Source organism: Callionymus lyra, chromosome 1 (genome assembly GCF_982586985.1).
Source record: "Callionymus lyra chromosome 1, fCalLyr1.hap1.1, whole genome shotgun sequence".
Taxonomy (NCBI): domain Eukaryota; kingdom Metazoa; phylum Chordata; class Actinopteri; order Syngnathiformes; family Callionymidae; genus Callionymus; species Callionymus lyra.
In genome coordinates this window covers 35,110,607-35,131,352 of record NC_141818.1, presented here as the reverse complement: position 1 = coordinate 35,131,352, position 20,746 = coordinate 35,110,607, and the positions used below count along the sequence as shown (strand labels likewise).

Here is a 20,746-nt window from a genome sequence, read left to right as displayed (position 1 = left end):
CAGACAGGAATGTTGTTGTCGGTAACGTGTGGCACTGAATCAGTCAGAGTGTTAATTATGGTCTCAGCGTTCGAGAAATTGACGTCTGCTGCTGTAAGAGGGTTAACAAAGTGCTGAAAGGCGACATGCAAAAATGGGTGAACCACTCTAAGGACGCCGCGGGCCAAGTCTGAGGCCAGGCCGGCCGCAAACACAAGCTGCTTTGTGTGGTCGCTGAGACGCACAACTTCTCTGGTTCAAGGCAAACAATGAAAGTTAAATCATAAGAATGAATAGAAACAATAAAAAGTGTGTTGACAAGGAAGTCCAAACCTCTCTTGTTTTGGATTTGGGTTTTTATGATACCTGTGAAAACAGTTGGTGAACAAAGGATTTAGGAAATTGTGTCACAGACTTTTTTCTGGTTTCGTGTCCACAGTCTTCTCCTGGGCTTCATGAAGGATGAAGATGCTCCAATGTGGAAAGGATACTTCTACGCCACTCTCATGTTCCTTCTGTCGTGCCTCCAGTCCCTTTTCAACCATCAGTACATGTACGCCTGCTTCACAGTGGGAATGCGGGTGAAGACGGCGGTCATGGGCCTAGTTTACAGGAAGGTGGGTTAACGTTCCTCCACAGACTTGAAACCTTCAACCACCAGACACAATAAATGACCGAAATAACTCACTCCTGGCCTAATTTAGCAAAGTGTTTTTGAGATAAACGACAAGTTCAAGTCCTTGTGGGGCTAAACTGTCCTTTTTCATTTCAGTCCCTGGTGATAAACAGTTCGGCCAGAAGAACTTGCACAGTCGGCGAAATTGTCAACTTGGTCTCGGCCGACACGCAGAAGCTCATGGACTTTGTGGTCTACTTCAACGCCGTCTGGCTCGCTCCCATCGAAATTGCACTTTGTCTGTTCTTCCTCTGGCAGGTATGAAGCATTTTAACTCAAGTTTCAAGTCTTATATCATCATTGATTTGAGAATAGGTTTAGTATTTTAATAGAAGACTTGCATTAGATTGTTATCTTTAAAATATACGTGTACTCTATTTAAAGTATTTCCGGATGGTAAATATCACCTCAGACCAACTAAAGCTTGCTGTTTGATCTAGCATTGGATAGCATTGAGGTCAATTTTAATTAAGTTTTGCATTATAGTTAAAATACATGTCAACAATTATTAACAATATTTACAGTTTTTACATTACTTGGTAATGGTAAAGTTATCCCTTGGTTTTCTAAAGAAGCTATTGTTTTTTTTGTTTGTTTTTTTATATAAAGTCTAGTATCAATTGCATAATTTTGATGAAGAAATTATATTTTTGGACTTTAGAAAGTGCTAATTGATTGTAAAAATTCGATTTATATTTTCAATGAAACATTCAAAATCTGTCCATTTCAATCAAATTATAATACTCTTTAACACATTTCACGCAACTTGATTTTTCAAAAGCAAATGATTTCAAAACCAATTATGCTTATTAGAAATACCCAACTATCCTCTCATATAAATTTCACTTCCTATAGAATTCCTTTTTCCTTTTCATTTTTGGTTCCTTTTGTCTTGTATTAAAGGAATCTTTTCTTTTTTTTTCATTTTAATCTCTATGTTTGACCTGAACCTTCACAGGAGCTGTTGCTTAGATCTGCGAATAATTATATCACTCACTCCAATATACACTTCACTACCCTCACATACTCCTCGGAAGTTGTCCCTCGCAGGATACCGCACTCATTTAAAACACATTTTCTCTTCTCATACAGCATCTCGGTCCATCTGCCCTCGCTGGCATCGCCACCATCATTCTCATATTCCCCCTGAATGGATTCATAGCGAAGAAGAGAAGCAAGCTTCAGGTAAACACCGTGACACACTTTTCCACCGGTAGCTCCAGATTCTGTGTAAGGTGCGGCCGAGCATGCAACTGCGTGGGTGTTTTTCCTGGATGTCACATTCTGTCTTGCCTTTTTTTGAAGTCTCTTCAAAACAATTGCAGGAAAAGGCGTGGCGGTTTGTAGACGTCATTTTAATTTCTCTCAAAGCAACAGACGCTTCCATAAATTCGGATTTGGTTATTTAATCAAACTAAACAAACCACATTCCTGGCACTGAACTGTTTCCTTGGTGTTAAAGTTACTGAAACAAAACAAGCAATAAATTCCTTTGCAATTAAAAAAGTGTCTGTGTTGTTGAAGAAAACTACTACTTGCTGACAATAACATGTCTGAAGAACAGAATGTAAGAACCTTTTTTTTGGGCTACAGGAGATCCAGATGAAGTTCATGGACGGCCGAATCCGACTGATGAATGAGATCCTGAATGGAATCAAGATCCTCAAGTTCTACGCCTGGGAGAAGGCCTTTCTGGAGCAGGTGTTGGGATACAGAGAGAAGGAACTGAAGGCGTTGAAAAAGTCCCAGATCCTCTATTCAATCTCAATTGCCTCATTCAACTCCTCGTCTTTCTTGGTAGGTTAATAAAAAGAATGTTCTTTGGATAATATTCAGTCAAGTGAAATGAAACATAACACACTTATTGATATTATCAATAAAACAATAACCAGATTTGAATTTGAATATTAAAGTTATTATACTTACCATAGGACACTTGGACAAAATAGTGTCCTTGCGTATAGTTTGCGATGTTCGCACTAAATTAGCAGTTGTTTTAACAGTCAAACATGTGCTAATGTGAAAAATCTGATTACTGAGGAGGTATTTGAGTTTATTAAGATAAATATTAATGGAAATATAAGCTTAATTTACAAACTAGCACTATTATCTGTTAAACCAAAAATAAATATTTGCAAGATGTTGCCTGTTTTATGGGACGGTTACGGTTAAGCTGAACAGATTCTGTGTAACTACCAAAAAGAACATATAGATTGTATCAGATTGTTCTGGGATCATGTCCCAGGAGGAGCCAAGGTCTCAAGCAAGTGTCTGTAATATCACTTAATTTAACACTTAAAATGTCTTTTTTAATTTTGCTACACAGATCGCTTTCGCCATGTTCGGAGTCTACGTAACGCTGGACAACAGGAACGTCCTGGACGCTCAGAAGGTCTTTGTGTCGATGGCGCTGATCAACATCCTGAAGACTCCACTAAGTCAGCTTCCCTTCGCTATCAGCACAACACTGCAGGTCGGCGAGCAGTTACTGTTCCAAAAATTAATCAATGGTGTTGGATAATACAAATGTTACTTCATATGCAAGATGGATTTTGAACCAACCACTGTTGTGTTTCAGGCCATGGTGTCGCTGAGACGTCTGGGAAAGTACCTGTGCTCCGAAGAACTGAAAGTGGAAAACGTCTCAAAGACTCCATTGACGCCTGGTACGATCTCCACCCATACGTGAATGAGTAAAATTCTATAAGTAGTCCTGTTAAAATGATAGGTTGTCATTGTCAATGAACTAGTGGCACATTATTTTTTGTTGTTGACCAAACGTATGTGTAGGGCCACAGTCTTGTGTGGGTCGCTGCACTTTCGCCTTCGCCGACTCTCTGCAAATTATAGGGTTTTCCCATTTTGCGGTTGAATGTCGATTCCAGCATGAAATAAAAGTTATGATTCATACAGAGATGAGGGTTAGTGGGTGTAAAAATCTGGCACCACATCCTCAGACAGAGGAGGGAAAAGAGCACTATGTCAATCTACAACTAACTTTTTTTTTTTTACAAAAATGTGTCTTTTTGTAGATGGCGATGATGTCGTGATCGACAACGGAACGTTCAGCTGGTCCGCAGAGGGGCCTCCTTGTCTGAAAAGGTATAACAGGAGAGATTTAGATCCTCATATATTCATAAATATATACTTTGTATGGCTAGTTTAGAAATATGATGTAAAATAAAGAGATGTATACTTTGTATTTCTAAATGGAATATTACACAATAAAATAGCTTATTAACCCTTGTGTTAGTTAGCTCTGGGTCAAGGTGACCCGAAGGCCCCGAAATTGAATGTGTTTGTGGTATTCCTTGTGTTGTCTCTTGGTCAGCATGACCTCCCTGGCTTCCATAAATACATATTTAGGTTCATCTTGACCCAAAAAAGACACAAGGGATTAAACAATTACATTCTTTTCGAGGCTTTCGGGTCACCTTGACCCTAGATAACACAAGGGTTTCTACTTGATGACGATATGGCATAACACAATTAATAGATCTTTTAATTCTTTCTTTCTTGTTAAAAATACGTGTAATATTTAACGTTTTTCATTCGGATCTTTCATGAAAAGAATGACAAATGTTACCAAATTCAATTACATCTTAAGCTTTTTGTAAAATGACCTTTTTATTTTATCTTTTCATTTTAAGTTTTCCCCTCCTATCTAAGCTTCTTTTTATTCTTCCCTTTCTGTGTCCTCTCTTGACGGCCCCTTACAAAAGTCATATAAATGTGTCTCCTGTGCAAATCTAATGGCAAGACCGGTACTAGATCCACACGCTGTATTTACTTCTCTTTGTTTACAGAATCAACTTCCGTGTGCCCCGCGGGTCCTTGGTGGCGGTGGTGGGCCACGTGGGCTGTGGAAAGTCTTCTCTGCTCTCAGCGATGCTCGGAGAAACAGAGAAGAGGAGCGGCGACGTCACTGTCAAGGTATCAGGGTTTGGAGGACGTTATAAGTCGTTCATTTGAATAATACAACTTGTTTTTCCCCACAACAGGGTTCGGTCGCGTACGTGCCCCAGCAGGCCTGGATCCAGAATGCAACAGTGCAGGACAACATCATGTTCGGCCGTGAGAAGCTGAAGACGTGGTACCAGAGGGTGCTGGAGGCCTGCGCCCTCCTGCCGGACCTGGACATCCTGCCTGCCGGAGATGCCACAGAGATCGGCGAAAAGGTTTGGGATCCACACTGCGTTTATGATCCAGAGCGCAGAGATGAAGGTGTGTGTCGCGGCAGGGACTCAACCTCTCGGGTGGACAGAAGCAGCGGGTCAGTCTGGCCAGAGCCGTCTATAGGAAGGCAGACGTTTACCTCATGGATGATCCTCTGTCTGCTGTTGATGCTCATGTTGGCCAACACATCTTTGACAAGGTCATCGGACCAAAGGGAGTTCTTAAAGAAAAGGTAAGCCAAGCAAAATATTTAAATCATTGAAGGCATTGGCGTCAAAATGGGTCCAAATCATAAATTATATAATTTGTATCTATTTTACGTTTTTCTATAAATCATGTATCTTTATTTTTTACAATAAAAATGTTGCATTACATTATTTTTTTAAGTTTTCAACTAAAAACTCTGCTCGCTAGCTTAGCTAGCTTTCTTTATTTACAGACCACATGACTCTTGATGTGTTCCCATGCTTATTCAAGCATCAGCTTTAAAAGCTGCTGGAGTCGACTGTATCCCCTAGTTCTCAGTCACGGCCAGAATCTCGAGGGATAACATTTTTCCTTCAGATGCAGAGAACGGAATGACTGCTGCCATCTAGCGGCCGAAAGTTAAATTGCTACACAAACATATACAAAGGCAGTGAATGTTTTAAATGTTAATTGTAAAAATTTAAAAACTAATTATTTTACACACATATAAACACTGATACGTATATAAGCCATGACGTAACTATGATACAGATAAAATAGGATTTTCAAAACAAAAACAATACTTTTCTTTTAAGGTTTTATGAAATTATAATCATGTTAGCGGTAAAACGTCATGAAGAAAGTTTTTTATTTTGGTTGATTTTCGCTTACAATCCACGCAGACTCGCATCCTTGTGACACATGGGATGAGCTTCCTGCCTCAAGCCGACCTCATCCTGGTGCTGGTGAACGGTGAAATCACCGAGAGCGGCTCCTACCAGGAGCTGCTCAGCCACCAGGGAGCCTTCGCCGACTTCATCCACACCTTCGCCAGCACCGAGAGGAAAGAGAGCAGCATACAGAGAGGTGAGACTGTGCAAAATAGATGTAATACAACGATAACTAGCCAGAACTGAATCGATCTCTCCCTTGCAGCTGGTTCCAGGAAGTCCAACGCTCGCCTCAGCGTGGTCGACTTCATGCCCTTCTCCAGAGACTTGTCACAGGAACAGCTGATCGGGTACATTTGATTTCCTCCCTACTTGAGTGTTTCAGATATTCACAAAAAAAAGATTACACATACATAGACATTAAATTAAGACGCGTATTGATAACAAAAACAATAATACATTTAAAAAAATGTTCAAATAATTAAAAAAAAACTATTAAATAATAACAAAACAAGCATAATCATGAAAAATAAACAAAATAACAGATAATAAGTACGTACGTATATATTGAAGTATATAAATACATTTATACTCATATGGAAGTAAAGGTGTACCATCACACCTTGAACATAATTCCCAACACTGAATTTTTACAGCATCAAAATCTGACTTTGAATTAAAAAAACATATACATTTCAATCACTGTTGTTGTTGTTTTTTGTCCATGTTGTTCATTGCATGAAAATTCAGTGTAAACTAATTTATTGTTAGAAAAAAAATTAAACGTTAAATTGTTGTGTGAAGTGTAAGAATTTCGATTAGCAATCGGTCGAGTAGTGTCTAATATTAAAACGCAAATAAAGTAACGAGACTAATCGAAGCAGCATCTCCCTGTGACCCTTAAAAGCCCGTAAAGTCGGGGATCGATTTGTTACCCGTATGTTAACACAGAATTTTGATTACACTGAATATCTTACACTGAAATGATTTCATTTTTACGTTGAAGTTTTCACTCAATATTTTAAATAGGCAAAAAAAGACAAAATTTTAGTTCATTCTAAGTTCAATTTCAATGCTGTAAAAATTCAGTTATCATATTGAAAGTCTGCACATATAGTCACACCCGTATCTTATTTCTAAGCAGTATTCCTTACAAGTCTTTCATCTTCATGTGCATCAGCGGCGACACCACCAACACAAATCTGCAGAACATGGAGCCGGTGTCGGAGGCGGACCCGGAGCCGGTCCCCGAGGACTTGGGCAAACTCACCGAAGCAGACAAAGCTCGCACCGGAAGAGTAAGAGTTTGTTTTTTTTGACACTGAGGGAAAAGTCATTCCAGTCGACTGAATGATCGTTCTTCCACTACAGGTTCGGATGGAGATGTACACAAAGTACTTCAAGACCATCGGCCTGGCCATCATCATCCCCATCGTCTTCCTCTATGCCTTCCAGCAAGGCGCCTCGCTGGCCTACAACTACTGGCTCAGCATGTGGGCCGACGACCCGATTGTCAACGGCACCAAGATTGGTACAGACCTGAAACTCTCTGTGTTCGGAGCCCTTGGATGTGTACAAGGTTGGTTCTCATTTCCTCACATATCGTGGATATATTAATTATTAATTGAAGTAATATAAGTCGACGCGATGTTATACTATCTAATTTAGAATAGATTGTGAGTTACTTGATCACATAACTTGACAGCTGATGAAGGCAAACTAGGAAAGTATTTCCGTGACATTAGAATATTGATTTTAAATGTAACAAAAAAATGTTGAAAAAAAATCAATTCAAAAGACATTGGGTTTTTTAAGCATTAAATTATTGTTTTGATCATCTTTTTTAATTATTTCCGTATCAACAGGTTGTATTTATTTTTAATAAAAAATGACAGAATTAATGGATTTTCTTGACAGAGTTTTATATTGTTAATCCAATAATTCAGAAATTAAATGTCTAAATTAATTTATTTTTAATCGTAGCCTTTTAAAATCCATTAAGATAAATAGGTATAATAGTGCCATCATTTCTATAGCCAATTTAAAAGGCTAATTATTAAACAAAATATTGAATTTCAAACATTTCTTTATTGTTAATTGTAAATAAAGTAGCAAACAGGACAAGATACTTATATATATATACTTATTTATCACATGATAATCATTACAAGTTATTGTTGTTTTTTTATTTGTTTATTCACAAAACCAATTCTACCTGTCAATATATTATTTTTTTTATTCAAATACTCAAAAACCTCAAAATCAAAAGTTAAAATTTGAAATGTTAAATCAAATTAATCAATATTCTGAAGACACTAATATTCTTCCATGGATAACTTTCACAGAATAACTCAAAATAAAACTGTTTTGTCTTGAGCTATTTTTTCCTGCTTTGAAAAGTAAAAAATAAAGTCTAGCTAAAGTTAATGCTAAAGGAGGAAATGAAAAAACAACATCATGTTGAAGATAATGTCTAATCATTTTGATTGGAATAATGTTAATATAGTAACAATAATGTAATGGGATTGACAGTTAAAACTAAAACTCTATCTTCTCCCTCCAGGTGTCGCTATATTCGGCACAACCGTTGCCATTTCCGTTTGCGGCATCATCGCCTCGCGGCACCTTCACCTGGACCTGCTGAACAACGTGCTTCGATCACCGATGTCTTTCTTCGAATGCACGCCCAGTGGAAACCTACTCAACCGCTTCGCCAAAGAGATCGACGCCATCGACTGCATGGTGCCGGAGGGACTGAAGATGATGCTGAGCTACGTCTTCAAACTCATGGAAGTCTGCATCATTGTGCTCATGGCTACGCCTTTCGCCATCGTGATCATCCTGCCTCTCACGTTCCTCTACGCTTTCGTCCAGGTACGAATGGAAAAAAAATCCATATTCTCAATCCGTCCTGAAACCTCGTAGTCTTTCCTGATGATTTATGGGAAATCCCTGAGCTCGGTATTTGACTTTCCACCGTCGCCCACAGAGTTTCTACGTCGCCACATCCTGTCAGCTGCGGCGGCTGGAGGCAGTCAGCCGCTCGCCCATCTACACCCACTTCAACGAGACGGTGCAGGGCGCCAGTGTCATCCGGGCGTTCGGGGATCAGTCGAGGTTCATCCTGCAGGCCAACAAGAGGGTGGACTTCAACCAGACCTCATACTTCCCTCGATTTGTAGCCACTCGGTGAGTCGATGGAGAGTTAAACAAAAAAAAAAAAAGACCAATACTTTAAGTATTGAAATAACATAAGTTTGAAATTATTTGATAATTCCTTTTAAATGGTTTAACGTTAACCCTTATTCCCTAAAAGGTTATCTAAATAATAATCATTATTTTAACATCATTATAAAAAAGAACACTTTTTTATATATAAAAATGGGGATGAAGAAGAAGAAGTGACCAAGAGATGTCCATACAAATATAATTTGCTTAATAGTGATATATTAAACTGCGATTTAAACTGAATATTACTTAAATTTTAATGCAAAGCTTTAACAGATGGCCTTTTTTAAGACAAAAGACACTTGAAAAATTCCACTCTGATCTCATGACCGCCGGGTAAATTAAAGCTGGCGACCCAGTTTTAGCAGCGCCGAGCTGATCAGGTGTTCTCGCCACAGGTGGCTCGCCGTCAATCTGGAGTTTGTCGGTAACGGTGTGGTGCTCGCCGCCGCTATCCTGTCCGTGATGGGCAGAGACACTCTGAGCCCCGGCATCGTCGGCCTGGCCGTTTCCCACTCCCTCCAGGTGAGCCCCCTCCCCCACACACAACCACAGATATGACATGGAAAATCCAGAATTGACGGGTTTGTTCTCGCAGGTAACTGGAATTCTGAGTTGGATCGTGAGGTCCTGGACTGACGTGGAGAACAACATCGTCTCTGTAGAGCGTGTGAACGAGTATGCGGAAACTGCTAAAGAGGTCAGCGTCATACACTTGATTAGACCTGCTATAAGGTTGAGAACAGATATATGCTAAAAAAAAAAACTCTCCTTGGCGTAGGTAATTGGTGACATTTCTTCTTTTGTTGTGGCCCGTAGGCGAGTTGGACAATAGAGGGAAGCTCCCTCCCTCCAGCGTGGCCTCAAACAGGAACCATCGAGTTCCATAACTACGGACTGCAGTACCGAAAAGGCCTGGAGTTGGCTCTGAAAGGAATAACCTTGAACATCCACGAAAGAGAAAAGGTGAGTAACCTTGTCTGGATATTCTTTTATTATTTTTCCAAAACGTTTATCCTCAAATCGATTCCAGGTGGGCATCGTAGGAAGAACCGGAGCCGGCAAGTCCTCGCTTGCACTCGGGATATTCAGAATCTTGGAAGCAGCGAAGGGGAAGATCTTCATCGACGGTGTCAACATCGCTGATATTGGACTGCACGACCTGCGCTCGCGCATCACAATCATTCCCCAGGTATGACAGCGTAATACCGCCAAAAAAAAGACTGGGTTTTCTTACCAAAATGACTTCAGAAAATAATGGCGTGTGTTTTTTTTTCCCCGCTCAGGATCCCGTGCTTTTCTCTGGATCTCTCCGCATGAACCTTGACCCGTTTGACTCCTACACCGACGAAGAGGTGTGGAGCTCATTAGAGCTGGCACATCTTAAAACGTTCATCTCAAATCTGCCAGAGAAGCTCAACCACGAGTGTTCCGAAGGAGGAGAAAACCTCAGGTATGTAGTAACGCCGCCTCACCAGCTGGTTTAGAGCACCGTATAAACCTGATCTCTCTTTGTGTAGTCTGGGTCAGCGGCAGCTCGTCTGTCTTGCCCGAGCTCTGCTGAGGAAGACCAAAATCCTGGTTCTGGACGAGGCCACGGCCGCTGTGGACCTGGAGACAGACACCCTCATCCAGTCCACCATTCGCACGCAGTTTGACGACTGTACCGTCCTCACCATCGCTCATCGCCTGAACACGATCATGGACTACACCAGGTACTGCCCTGAATCAGATTTTCTGTTGATATTTAGCAAGAACATTTCTTTTTCAAAGTGAAAACACATTTTCTGTTTAGGGCCAAACTGGATGGGGTACAGATAGGTTGAAGCTCAACATTCTACTATACATAGTTTTAACCATAAAGATGAAAAAATCATTATATCATAGTTCTATTTCATGCATGCTTCTGCTACAGGTGGTCACTGAGGGTCACCTAGAGGCTCACACCAACAACCTGTAGAGGGTGTTGGACACATTTGTAGAACCACTGTTATATGGGGGTTAACACAGTCTGAAGCTTTTCTGATTGGTCAACAAAATGTATATTCTTCAAAGGACAAATCGTTAAAATAGTCTTTAGCAAAACAATTAATAACAATGAATACTTCACACGGGTATGAAATCTAAATGTTCCTTAATTTAATATCAATTTTATCAATGTAAATTTTTTGGTGATCAATGATGGAGAGTTGAACGAGAAAGGTCCAGTGGGAAAACAGGTTGTGGATCATTTCTGATACTTGCTAACATAAAAGCTATTTTGGGTGCTTTTGGTCAGCTTATATAATATTTATCTAAAGATCAAGACACTCAACAAGTATTTGAAAATGTCCATGATCAAATTTTCCCCCAAAACAAATACAGACAGAGACAAAGTGAAATGTGATCAAGGGCAGCAAATGGTCCCTATGCAGACCCTTGGACATATTAAATCAAATAAGCAGCATGTTGCCTTGACCATGTCCTTTTTTTTCACTCCAGTTTCCTCCCACTGTAAAAAAAATAAATAAAACAGTTTAATCAATACTATAAATAGTAGGTCAATGAGTATAGGATCTATTGTTGAGATCTTGTGAAATTCACTCCATTTAAGGAACCTCGCCCTGAATCTTTTTATTGTATTGGCAAGTGTGTTCCGGTCTTTTGTCCCGCAGATCTGCTCAGAGTCCAGTGAACATTTTGAATTGAACAACAGCAACACAGCCCCTGATCTGTTTGTCCTCTTGATGTCTTCCAGAGTAATTGTCATGGACAAGGGCCACATTTCGGAGATGGACTCTCCAGCCAACCTCATCGCACAGCGGGGACAGTTCTACGGAATGTGTCGTGAGGCGGGTCTGGTCTAGATCTAGAACTGGAACAACGGTGGACAAATGTGGCACCGTTCGTGTCACGTGGACACACACTCAAAGAGTACCGAGGCAGCTGAAGATGTCGACGTTGATGTCTAGTTTTAGGAGAAGCTTCAGACGTCGCTTTTCCATCATTTAAGCTCACATGGACTCTGTCCTCTATCAGGATTTGACTGTGTTTACCTTTCAAAGAAGATCTTAAGAGATGCTGACATGGTTTTTTTTTTAAACTATGCAAGTTTTGTACGACTGATCAGGAGCTGGAAAAAAAATATTCGTCAACCACCTCATTTTCAATTTTGACTGGGGCATTGATGAATTGTAAGATCTTGTCTCAGGCTTTAATGTCTATGTTTACCTGTAATATATTTCTGCCTCATATATTTTCTCAACAAAAAAAAATTAAAACAAAGAAAAAGAGGTGAATTTGCAGGAGATTCTTTTGTGTTTTTATTGTTCCAGAAACTGGGACAATAAATACTTTGACACAGTAACCTTCAGAAGGTTCACTCTGGCAGGCGTAGTAGGAAATGAGGTTTTCAAAATTGAACCATTTTTGTGTGCCAGAGAAAAGTAAAAATGACATTGAAGCAAGCCAACTATGTTGGGGCTTTTCGTTTATTCCTGTCAAAGCAAACATTTAAGGATGTTGATAGAAACCCTGCTGGTCAGATTTTAACCTGGAACTGGTGCCATAAAAACCACCATGAATGAAGGGCATGCCTCTTGAAAACAATTGTGACATATCTGGGATTGCCTGTTGGTCGCCACCACAAAAACTGAAGCCATAAAAAACACATATTTAACCTACAAAAATAAGGGAATTGTTGTTTTGTACTGACGCTGCAAATTGACATTTGACCTTCACTCTCAAATTAACGACTTTAAAAAAAATATTTTCCCCTTTTTTGTCTTACTGGTTTAGACAATTTAGCGAAGAGAAAAATAGTTTATTTATGTGACAATAATAAATGTATTAAGTTCTCTTATATGTATGAGGACTGTATTTATACTTTTTATAACAAGCCTGTTTAATGTACTTTTCTATGTTCTTTGTCTATAAAGAGTAATGCTGGACAATAAAATGTTTTTAAATAAACCTTGTATGTTTTTTATATATATAAATGACAATACCGTTGAAAATTTCAACGAGCAATCCATCACAAACTGTGTTGATAAATGCAATTGATGTGCTTTGGTATCTCTGAATGTCGCCAATATAATGTTCACAGAATTTTTTTTTTATCTTGTTTTTCCACAGTCTGGCTGGTGTTTTTAACCATTAAAGTTTAATGCTTGTAAGGGTCTTATTTAGTTTCTCTAATGAGCCTCCACAAAATAAGTCACATCTCCATTGAGGCAGAGAGACTTTCAAAACTAAAGGAAATAAGGTGGACTTTTACAACAAAGTAACGGAGGTTTGTGTGGTGAAGGAAAGACACATGGACTTTATCTACAGATAAAAATTAGGACCAGAAACAGTTTTAATCTCAATCGCATAAAAAATATATAAGACTAAGAAAAATGAAATAGAAACTACATTTTGGCCTTAAATAAAATATAATTTGTTTTTCTCACCGTTATATTGACCCATTTAGTACTCAATATTTATCTTGTCACCATAATAAACATCGTTCCGGTTTTGTGTAAATCTAGCCAATCACGTAAGGCCTGGCGCAATATTAACCAATCAGAAACAACAAAAGGCGGGTCTATCTGTCATTACAGCACCACTTGTCTAACATCACTTGTTGCATATGCGGACGTCTTTTTAAAATATTTGTTATGATTCAAAGAAACGTCAATAGAACATTACTTTTTACCACACAAATACATTTATATTGACAAAAGGACAATCTTCGTCAGCCTGATTACTTTCCGTTCTTTCATTTCCTGTGGCCTCCCAGAGTGTCAAATACTTCCATTTTGTAGGAGGTGAGGTCTTATATAGGGGTGGCCTACTGCCCCATGCTGCGTGGCGAGTGCATTCATTTTTTTCAGCAAGTGGAAAGAGAAACCCATAGTGACAGCCTGTAGAGGGCTCCGCTCCATTCGTAGAATCATGGTTTTATAGATAACCTGGGGGTTTTCAGGTGGATGGAAAAAAGGGTGAGGTTGTCATTTTTGGTTATTTTCTTGATTTCTCCTTCATGTTTTTTGTATTGTCTTCCTGTTTTAATTTTTTTTTAAATAAATGATGTCCCTGCCTCAGAGGTCATGTCAGGGTGCTGAAGGCCCTGTCTCCATATCTACATTCAGAGATGTGTGGTTATAATCATAAAAATAATAATAATAACAATTCATTTTATTTATAAGGCGTCTTTCAGAACACAAAAGGACACCATACAAACAGTTAAAATGAAAACAGTAATAGAACAGTTTTAAAGATAAGAAAGATAAAAAGTTTCTTAAAGGGAACAATAAAACAAGAACATGATAAAAACAAGTTTAACCCCTTAACGCCGAGTGTCGCGAATTCGCGACATACCGCTTCCATTAAGAATGCGCCAGAGATCGTGCGCGAGTTTCCCTAATGTTGGTTCATGCCTCTTCGATAGGAACCTAGGAACGTTTTGCAATCACTAGTTTCTTGTAGGACCAATAACATTTAAAACCACGTCCGGTTTACGATCGTGTTTTCCTCCTGTGCTGTGTCTCAAATCGCATACTAATCTTAGTATGCTAGAAGTTAGTATGCATCAGTTTAGTATGCATACTAACTAGTACGCAAATTCTCCGCAGATAGTATGTCTCAAATCAAACCCTGAAGCTACACACTAACCGGAAATCACATGACAGCTTCTTCTTCTACTTCTATTTAACGATGTTTCAAGCAGCTGTTTGAACGCTATCGCCGACACCTGCTGGCAGCACGTATTGCAACTTTGGAAAAAGAAATAAAGAAAAAATATGAGAATCTAAATAATCTCGAGATATTTAAGCTGGTATCAGCAGCGAAGACGTGTTTATCCTTCTACTGCTGCGGAAAATACACATTTAAGTATATGCATATATATGCATTTATATATGACGTAACTTCCGTTTAAAACGTCACTAAAATGGCAGCTGTTTAGTATGGTTAGTGTCCATCGAACCATGCTAGTTTTGTGGGCGTGTTAGTATGCCAATTTAGTGTGCATGGCGCACTAAATTTCGCATACTAAGAATTGAGACACACTAACGTACTAAAAATACTAACTTTTAGTACGCTAGTATGCGATTTGAGACACAGTTGCGCAACCCATTCAATGTTGGAAGCGCGAAAAGATCGTCTTGTTTGAGGTAAGTTACCGTAAAACAAATACACGTCTGCTTATTGTTTGTCTGTGGAACTAAGGAAAGTAAAATAAAGTAGTGATGGCGAGATGAAGCCTCATGAAGCACTGAAGCCTCGCAGACGAGTAGTTCATCTTTGGAGCAAAGCCTCATGAGGCGTCATTTGCACGACCATGCCATCATGTGGACAATTGGGAGCATTGCATATTTTGTGCGCAAATGATTGTGATAATAAAAAAATGTGCTTGACTAACTTGTTTTCTAAAAAAAACTATTATTTTTTATTCAAAAAAAGCAACAGTGCTTGGCTTCAGTCTGTTTCTTTAAAACATATATATATTTCACCAGCTTTGGAAGTTCCCGAGCGATTACCGAACCGGTCACTTGACGAGCCGGTTCAAGCAGCGCTTCTCGAGCCGGTCACGTGACGAGACGATTCACGCAGCGCTTCTCGAGCCGGTCACGTGACGGTCCGGTTCGCGAGGACTCGAACGTCACCACCTACGTAACCAACACACGCCTCGATACACGCTTCATGAAAAAAATCCTGGATTACTCTACACACGCTTCGAAGCCTCGACACAGTCGGACACATCACTAAAATAAAGTAGTTTTGAACGTAATTTTTGAAGAGTTCAAGTTTTCGGTTTGTTCATTCGTCCATAAGGGCTAAATTAATCAGTATGGCCAGATGCGCAATGGCGCAGTACACAATAATATATTCAGATGGATTTTAGCCGTCACACGCTTTCTATAGCAAAAACAATTCTTGTAACAATCTGTAATCATGTAGCATGTTTTATGAATTAAATTATTGACGTTTATTTTTCCTCAGGAATGTTTTATGGTAAGAGAACTCCTGTAGAAACCAGAGTTCCACCCGCTGAGAGTGAGGACATCTGTCTCAGTGAGAGTGGAGAGGTTGATGAGGAACACACACCTGCACAAGGTGGTGAAAATAGCAGTAATAATGCTATAATATTGTATTGTACAGACTTTAAGCTTTTGTGTTGTAAGCCACATATTTGAGGACGTCGCTTTGAGAGCAGGTTGTGTAAAGTTCTACCTAACCTAACCTAAATAGAATAGTCTGCACTTTTCAAAAACACCAGGTGACAGCAGTGAGGAAAGCTTCACTGCTGAAGAGGATGATGAGCTTCCTAGTGTAGCTACTGCTGAACAAAAAGACAGAGTAGAGTGGGAAGAAATAAAACATTACATCCATTTCAATGACAACATGGCACCTAACAATGACAGACTTTTCAAAATAAGGTCACTGATTGATGCCCTTCTTCCCAAATTTCAGGCTGTTCTACAAGAGCAAATGCTCTGTGTTGACGAGCAAATGGTTCCTTTTAAAGGAAAATCAAGTTTAAAACAATATGTCCCCAAGAAGCCACATAAATGAGGATATAAAATATTTGTGCTTTGTGACACAAAAGGGCTCGTGCATTCCTTTGATGTCTTTGAAAGGAAAACTGACCCTGTGTTCAAGTGTTCTTAGTGCAATGTTCACTTGTGCCTGAACAAAAATAACAATTGCTTCAGGGAGTTTCATGAGTAAGGCACCCCACAATTGAAACAGCTCAGTTATCGTTGTTATAGAAGTTGTTGTTATAGTATTAGTTGTTGTCGTTGTTGTTGTTGAATATTCAGGTACTGCATATCTTGGTGTTAGCTTTTACTCAGTGCACCTGCACACCTGGGGATTCCTCGCACCAGAGAACACACAGTGGGACCAGAAACGACCAGCTTATTAGTGACACGTCTGCAGCACGTCAGGTGACGCTTCTGAGGAAGACTTGAGTCACTTTTTTTTTTTATTGTTGTTTTCTTACCACTGTAATGTATATGTTGGCATTAAAAAATAAAATTTCATGCTTAAGATGGGAAATGTGTTTTTATTATTTTTTGGTCCTCTAATGCCTGTTGTCACTAATTTGCGACATACCCAGTTTTACAATAATTTCATGTTCTACAGTAAAAAATGTTATCTTCACTTAATTTAGTCTCTGCTTGAAAGCAAAAACACACATAATTTTTTTTTTTTAACAATTGCAAATTAATTCAGGCATCAAGGGGTTAACAGTGAATAAACAAGTTTAAAAAAAGATGAGTTTTTAAAAAAAAAAGGCAGAATTGTGACATTAGGAATGTCTGGTGGGAGAGAGTTCCAGAGGCGAATCAACTGAAGGCTCCTCTGGACCCCATGGTGTCATACGAGCAGGTGGGATGTTGAGGTTGATGGAAGAAGAGATCTAAGTGTTTGTGTGGAGGAGATCAGTCAAGTAGGGAGGAGCAAGGTTGTTGAGGGCTTTGAAAGTCAGGACGAGGATTTTAATATGGTGATGAGGAGTCAGTGAAGTTGCAGAACCGTTAAGTAAGTAAGTAATTTATATTTGTAGAGCGCTTTTCCAGACCAGGGTCACAAAGCGCCTAAACAATCAAAATAATACTTAAAATAAAATATATGCTTAAAAGGTCAAGACAACACTGAGACAAACACAGGAGTCTCAGAAAATCAAGGAAAGGCCTGAACAAATTAAAGTGTCTTAAGATGTTTCTTGAAGGAGTCAGTAGATCATCAAACACAGAGGGAGAGGAAAATCAATTTAAAGTTTAGGAGCAACAGCCTGGAAGGATTTCTCTCCTCTGGTCCTGAACCGTGTGCGTGGAACCATCAGTAGATTCTGATCCACAGACCTCAGAGCCCGAGCTGGGGTCTAAGGCTGGATCAGATCACTGATGGAAGGTCTGACCATGAATAGATCTGAAAGTAAGAACCAGAATTTTAAAGTTGATCCTGAAAGAAACTGGCAGCCAGTGAAGAGATTTAAGGATTGGAGAAATGCGAGTTCTTCAACTAGAGCAGGTCAGAATTCTCGCTGGAGTTTTGTATAAACTGCAGGCGAGACAACTCCTTCTTGTTTAGACATGAAAACAAACGGTTGCAAAAGTCCAGACGAGAAGAAACAAACGCATGAATAATAAGATCCAGAGTTAAAAGATTTTTTCTCAGTTGAAGGAAACAGTTTCTGTTTAGTCAGCCCCGTTTAATAAAACCAAGAACAAATGTCCGCAGTAGAAGAGCATTTGAAGAAAGTCTAATTGAAATACATACTTCCACTACTACAGTACAGTACAGGAGAATTAAGTGTGGATTGTTGAATATCCGATCCCTGTCCTCAAGAGCTGCATTTATTAACTCATATCAGATGAAACCATTGACTTTTTCCGCTCAACAAAAACCTGGCTGTCTATAGATGATTACGTATCTTTAAATGAATCAACACCACCCAGCCACACTAACTTTATTGCCCCTCGACGTTTTTGTCGAGGAGGTGGAGTCGCAGCCATCATCAACTCATGTCTGTCAACCTTCACTAGGCCAGAATCCAGTGGCGGGCCGTGCATTTAACACATTGGCCTTCAGTGGCGCACGTTTGAATGAATCCACCTCAATAACTATTTAAAGTTTCTTTTTACACCACAGGGATCTGAGCGTGAACTTTTATAGGTCAATTAGACATTAATGGTGACACAACATCAGCACTTTGGAAGCTACTCTTCATGTTCATGCCTTCTGATTGGATGGCACTGAGACGAGTCACATGGAGCTGAAACGATGATTTGAGTTAATTTAACTGTTGGTTTTTCAACACACAATGGCTGAAGATCTTGATCTGGTCGCGGATATACTTGCAAAGCCATTTTCAAGAAGATATTTCAAGAAAAGCTGGACGTTGTTAAGAAAGTTAGGCGAGACGAGTCTTTCATGAGCTTCAATGGATTTATTTATTTCCTCCATGAACTACGTGTAAATGTGCTTTTTTCTAAATAATGTTGCGCTTTATGAGATCAATAGTCTCGAATATAAAACTATACGATGAAACGAGTACAAACTATACGATGAACCGTGTATAAACTATACGATGAATCGAGTATGATCTATAAAATGAACCGAGTATAGACTATAAGATGAAAACGCTTAGGCGGGCTAGAGGACAAAACAACACAAATACTGTCAATGAATTTAAATAAACAAATGAAGACAAATTATTTTCAAACCAACACAAAGCACAATTTGTTCAATTGTCCAAGTGCTGTATGTTTCCGCAAAAAAATTATGACTGCCACATGGGAAGGTTAAGTTAAAGTTGTGCCAGTAGAAATATACATAAATGGAGGTACAAAAACATTAAAACAAACATCACACAGAGAAACAGACCCGGCTGCAGAAAAACATTTAAGGGCAGGGCATTACATTTTTTCAGAGGGTGGAAACTTTTCAACCTGAAAACGTATTAGCTTCAGGCTGAACAATGGCTCTGGGACGACTCGCACAGTACAGAGAAATAATTCTCTCATTGCTAAAAAGTGACGGTTGATCCCAAAATCTAAAAAAAAAAAATCTAACAACCAACAACAAAGTTTAGTGCTGTCTCCATTTATTAAACTAAAGCACCACAGCTTCACTTCTACTAAAAACATAAGAACTGAAAACAACCTGAACACTGGATTGAATCAAATAAGTTTTCATCTCATTGAACAAAATCATGTGAGGTGTGAACTGTTTGACTACTTGATGAAGCCCAGATTCTGAAAAATATGTTTTTTTTAAAGGGCACCAAATGACCATCATGACAATATAAGTAAATAAGTAATTTTTATTTATATAGCGCTTTTCCAGACCAGGGTCACAAAGCGCTTAAACAATCAAACAATCGATAAAGTATATACTTTAAAGGGCCTGATAAAACTGATAAGGCAAATTAGTCATTCTACAGGAGCCATGTTTTAAAAGGTACAATAAAAACAATACTGAACTGAGCCCAAGTCCAAGGCAGGTGTCTTGGTGAGTTCAAGTAAAGGCTTTAGCTGCAGCTACTCTCAGTTTGAATGTTCACTCCAGTGTTCAGGTTGACTTCAGTGCTTGTGTTTTCAGTAGACATGGATGGCGCTGCTTCCTGCTCGCTCTACTTGTTACTTTTTCATGTCAGCGTATTACGGATGTCCATACTGAAAACCAAAACCAATAACTGACTCTATAAGCAACCGTAACCATTAATGTCAAATGATAACAATAACTGTAGTGGAACCTACTGACCACTTGGGTGCGCTGTTCTCTTGACATTGATGGATGCGTGTTGGAAGATGATAATAAACGAACATATTTTGAATCCAGTATTGCTGTTAGCGTTGCTGTGTTCTCAAATGGAAATAACTAAAGAGTTGAGCTACAACATTGTACATTTATATCACCTGTAATAGGCGTAACAGCGCTTTGACTTCGTTCGACAGGGCAGAGGGTTGACCCCTCTTATGAAAAAAAACAACTAATGCCCCCCCCAATGCCCGCCCATGCCGCCGGGTCTGCAGTGAGAAAGAAATAATAGTCGTAGTTGCTGCTAAAGAAAATTAAAAAAAACAATCAACAAACACAGAAACTCTTCTTGAATGTGTGAGGAACTTTGTTGCCAAAGTTGGTATATGATATAAAAGCAACAAATATAAATATAACAACAATATAAAACACATGCCTCCAGACAGTCATTCATTTTGACACGAATATCACATTCCCATACATCTTTATTCTCTATTCTCCACTGTTTCCACAAACTGGATGACCTGAATGAACTGGATGAACTGGATTTTCAGCTTCTCAAGTTCATCGTCATTGCCATCAACTTGTGAATCACAAC

The 20,746-nt window shown here is 39.1% G+C and overlaps 1 protein-coding gene across 2 annotated transcripts in view; it reads left to right on the top strand.

Moving 5' to 3' along the window:
• Positions 1–12,867, top strand: part of abcc6a (ATP binding cassette subfamily C member 6a) — a 36,937-nt gene extending 24,070 nt beyond the window's left edge. For both annotated transcript variants that reach the window (XM_087804611.1, XM_087804603.1), the window contains 23 exons: positions 419–596; positions 752–913; positions 1,748–1,840; positions 2,249–2,452; positions 2,982–3,128; positions 3,234–3,321; positions 3,688–3,757; positions 4,462–4,588; positions 4,657–4,833; positions 4,896–5,063; positions 5,701–5,884; positions 5,954–6,038; positions 6,869–6,986; positions 7,060–7,267; positions 8,252–8,562; positions 8,678–8,877; positions 9,315–9,441; positions 9,515–9,616; positions 9,736–9,882; positions 9,950–10,108; positions 10,203–10,369; positions 10,437–10,631; positions 11,654–12,867. In XM_087804611.1, coding sequence (XP_087660737.1) covers positions 419–596; positions 752–913; positions 1,748–1,840; positions 2,249–2,452; positions 2,982–3,128; positions 3,234–3,321; positions 3,688–3,757; positions 4,462–4,588; positions 4,657–4,833; positions 4,896–5,063; positions 5,701–5,884; positions 5,954–6,038; positions 6,869–6,986; positions 7,060–7,267; positions 8,252–8,562; positions 8,678–8,877; positions 9,315–9,441; positions 9,515–9,616; positions 9,736–9,882; positions 9,950–10,108; positions 10,203–10,369; positions 10,437–10,631; positions 11,654–11,762 — 3,526 coding nt within the window. In that variant the 3' untranslated portion in view covers positions 11,763–12,867. The remainder of the gene's footprint in view (positions 1–418; positions 597–751; positions 914–1,747; positions 1,841–2,248; positions 2,453–2,981; positions 3,129–3,233; positions 3,322–3,687; positions 3,758–4,461; positions 4,589–4,656; positions 4,834–4,895; positions 5,064–5,700; positions 5,885–5,953; positions 6,039–6,868; positions 6,987–7,059; positions 7,268–8,251; positions 8,563–8,677; positions 8,878–9,314; positions 9,442–9,514; positions 9,617–9,735; positions 9,883–9,949; positions 10,109–10,202; positions 10,370–10,436; positions 10,632–11,653) is intronic.
• Positions 12,868–20,746: the final 7,879 nt, after the last annotated feature.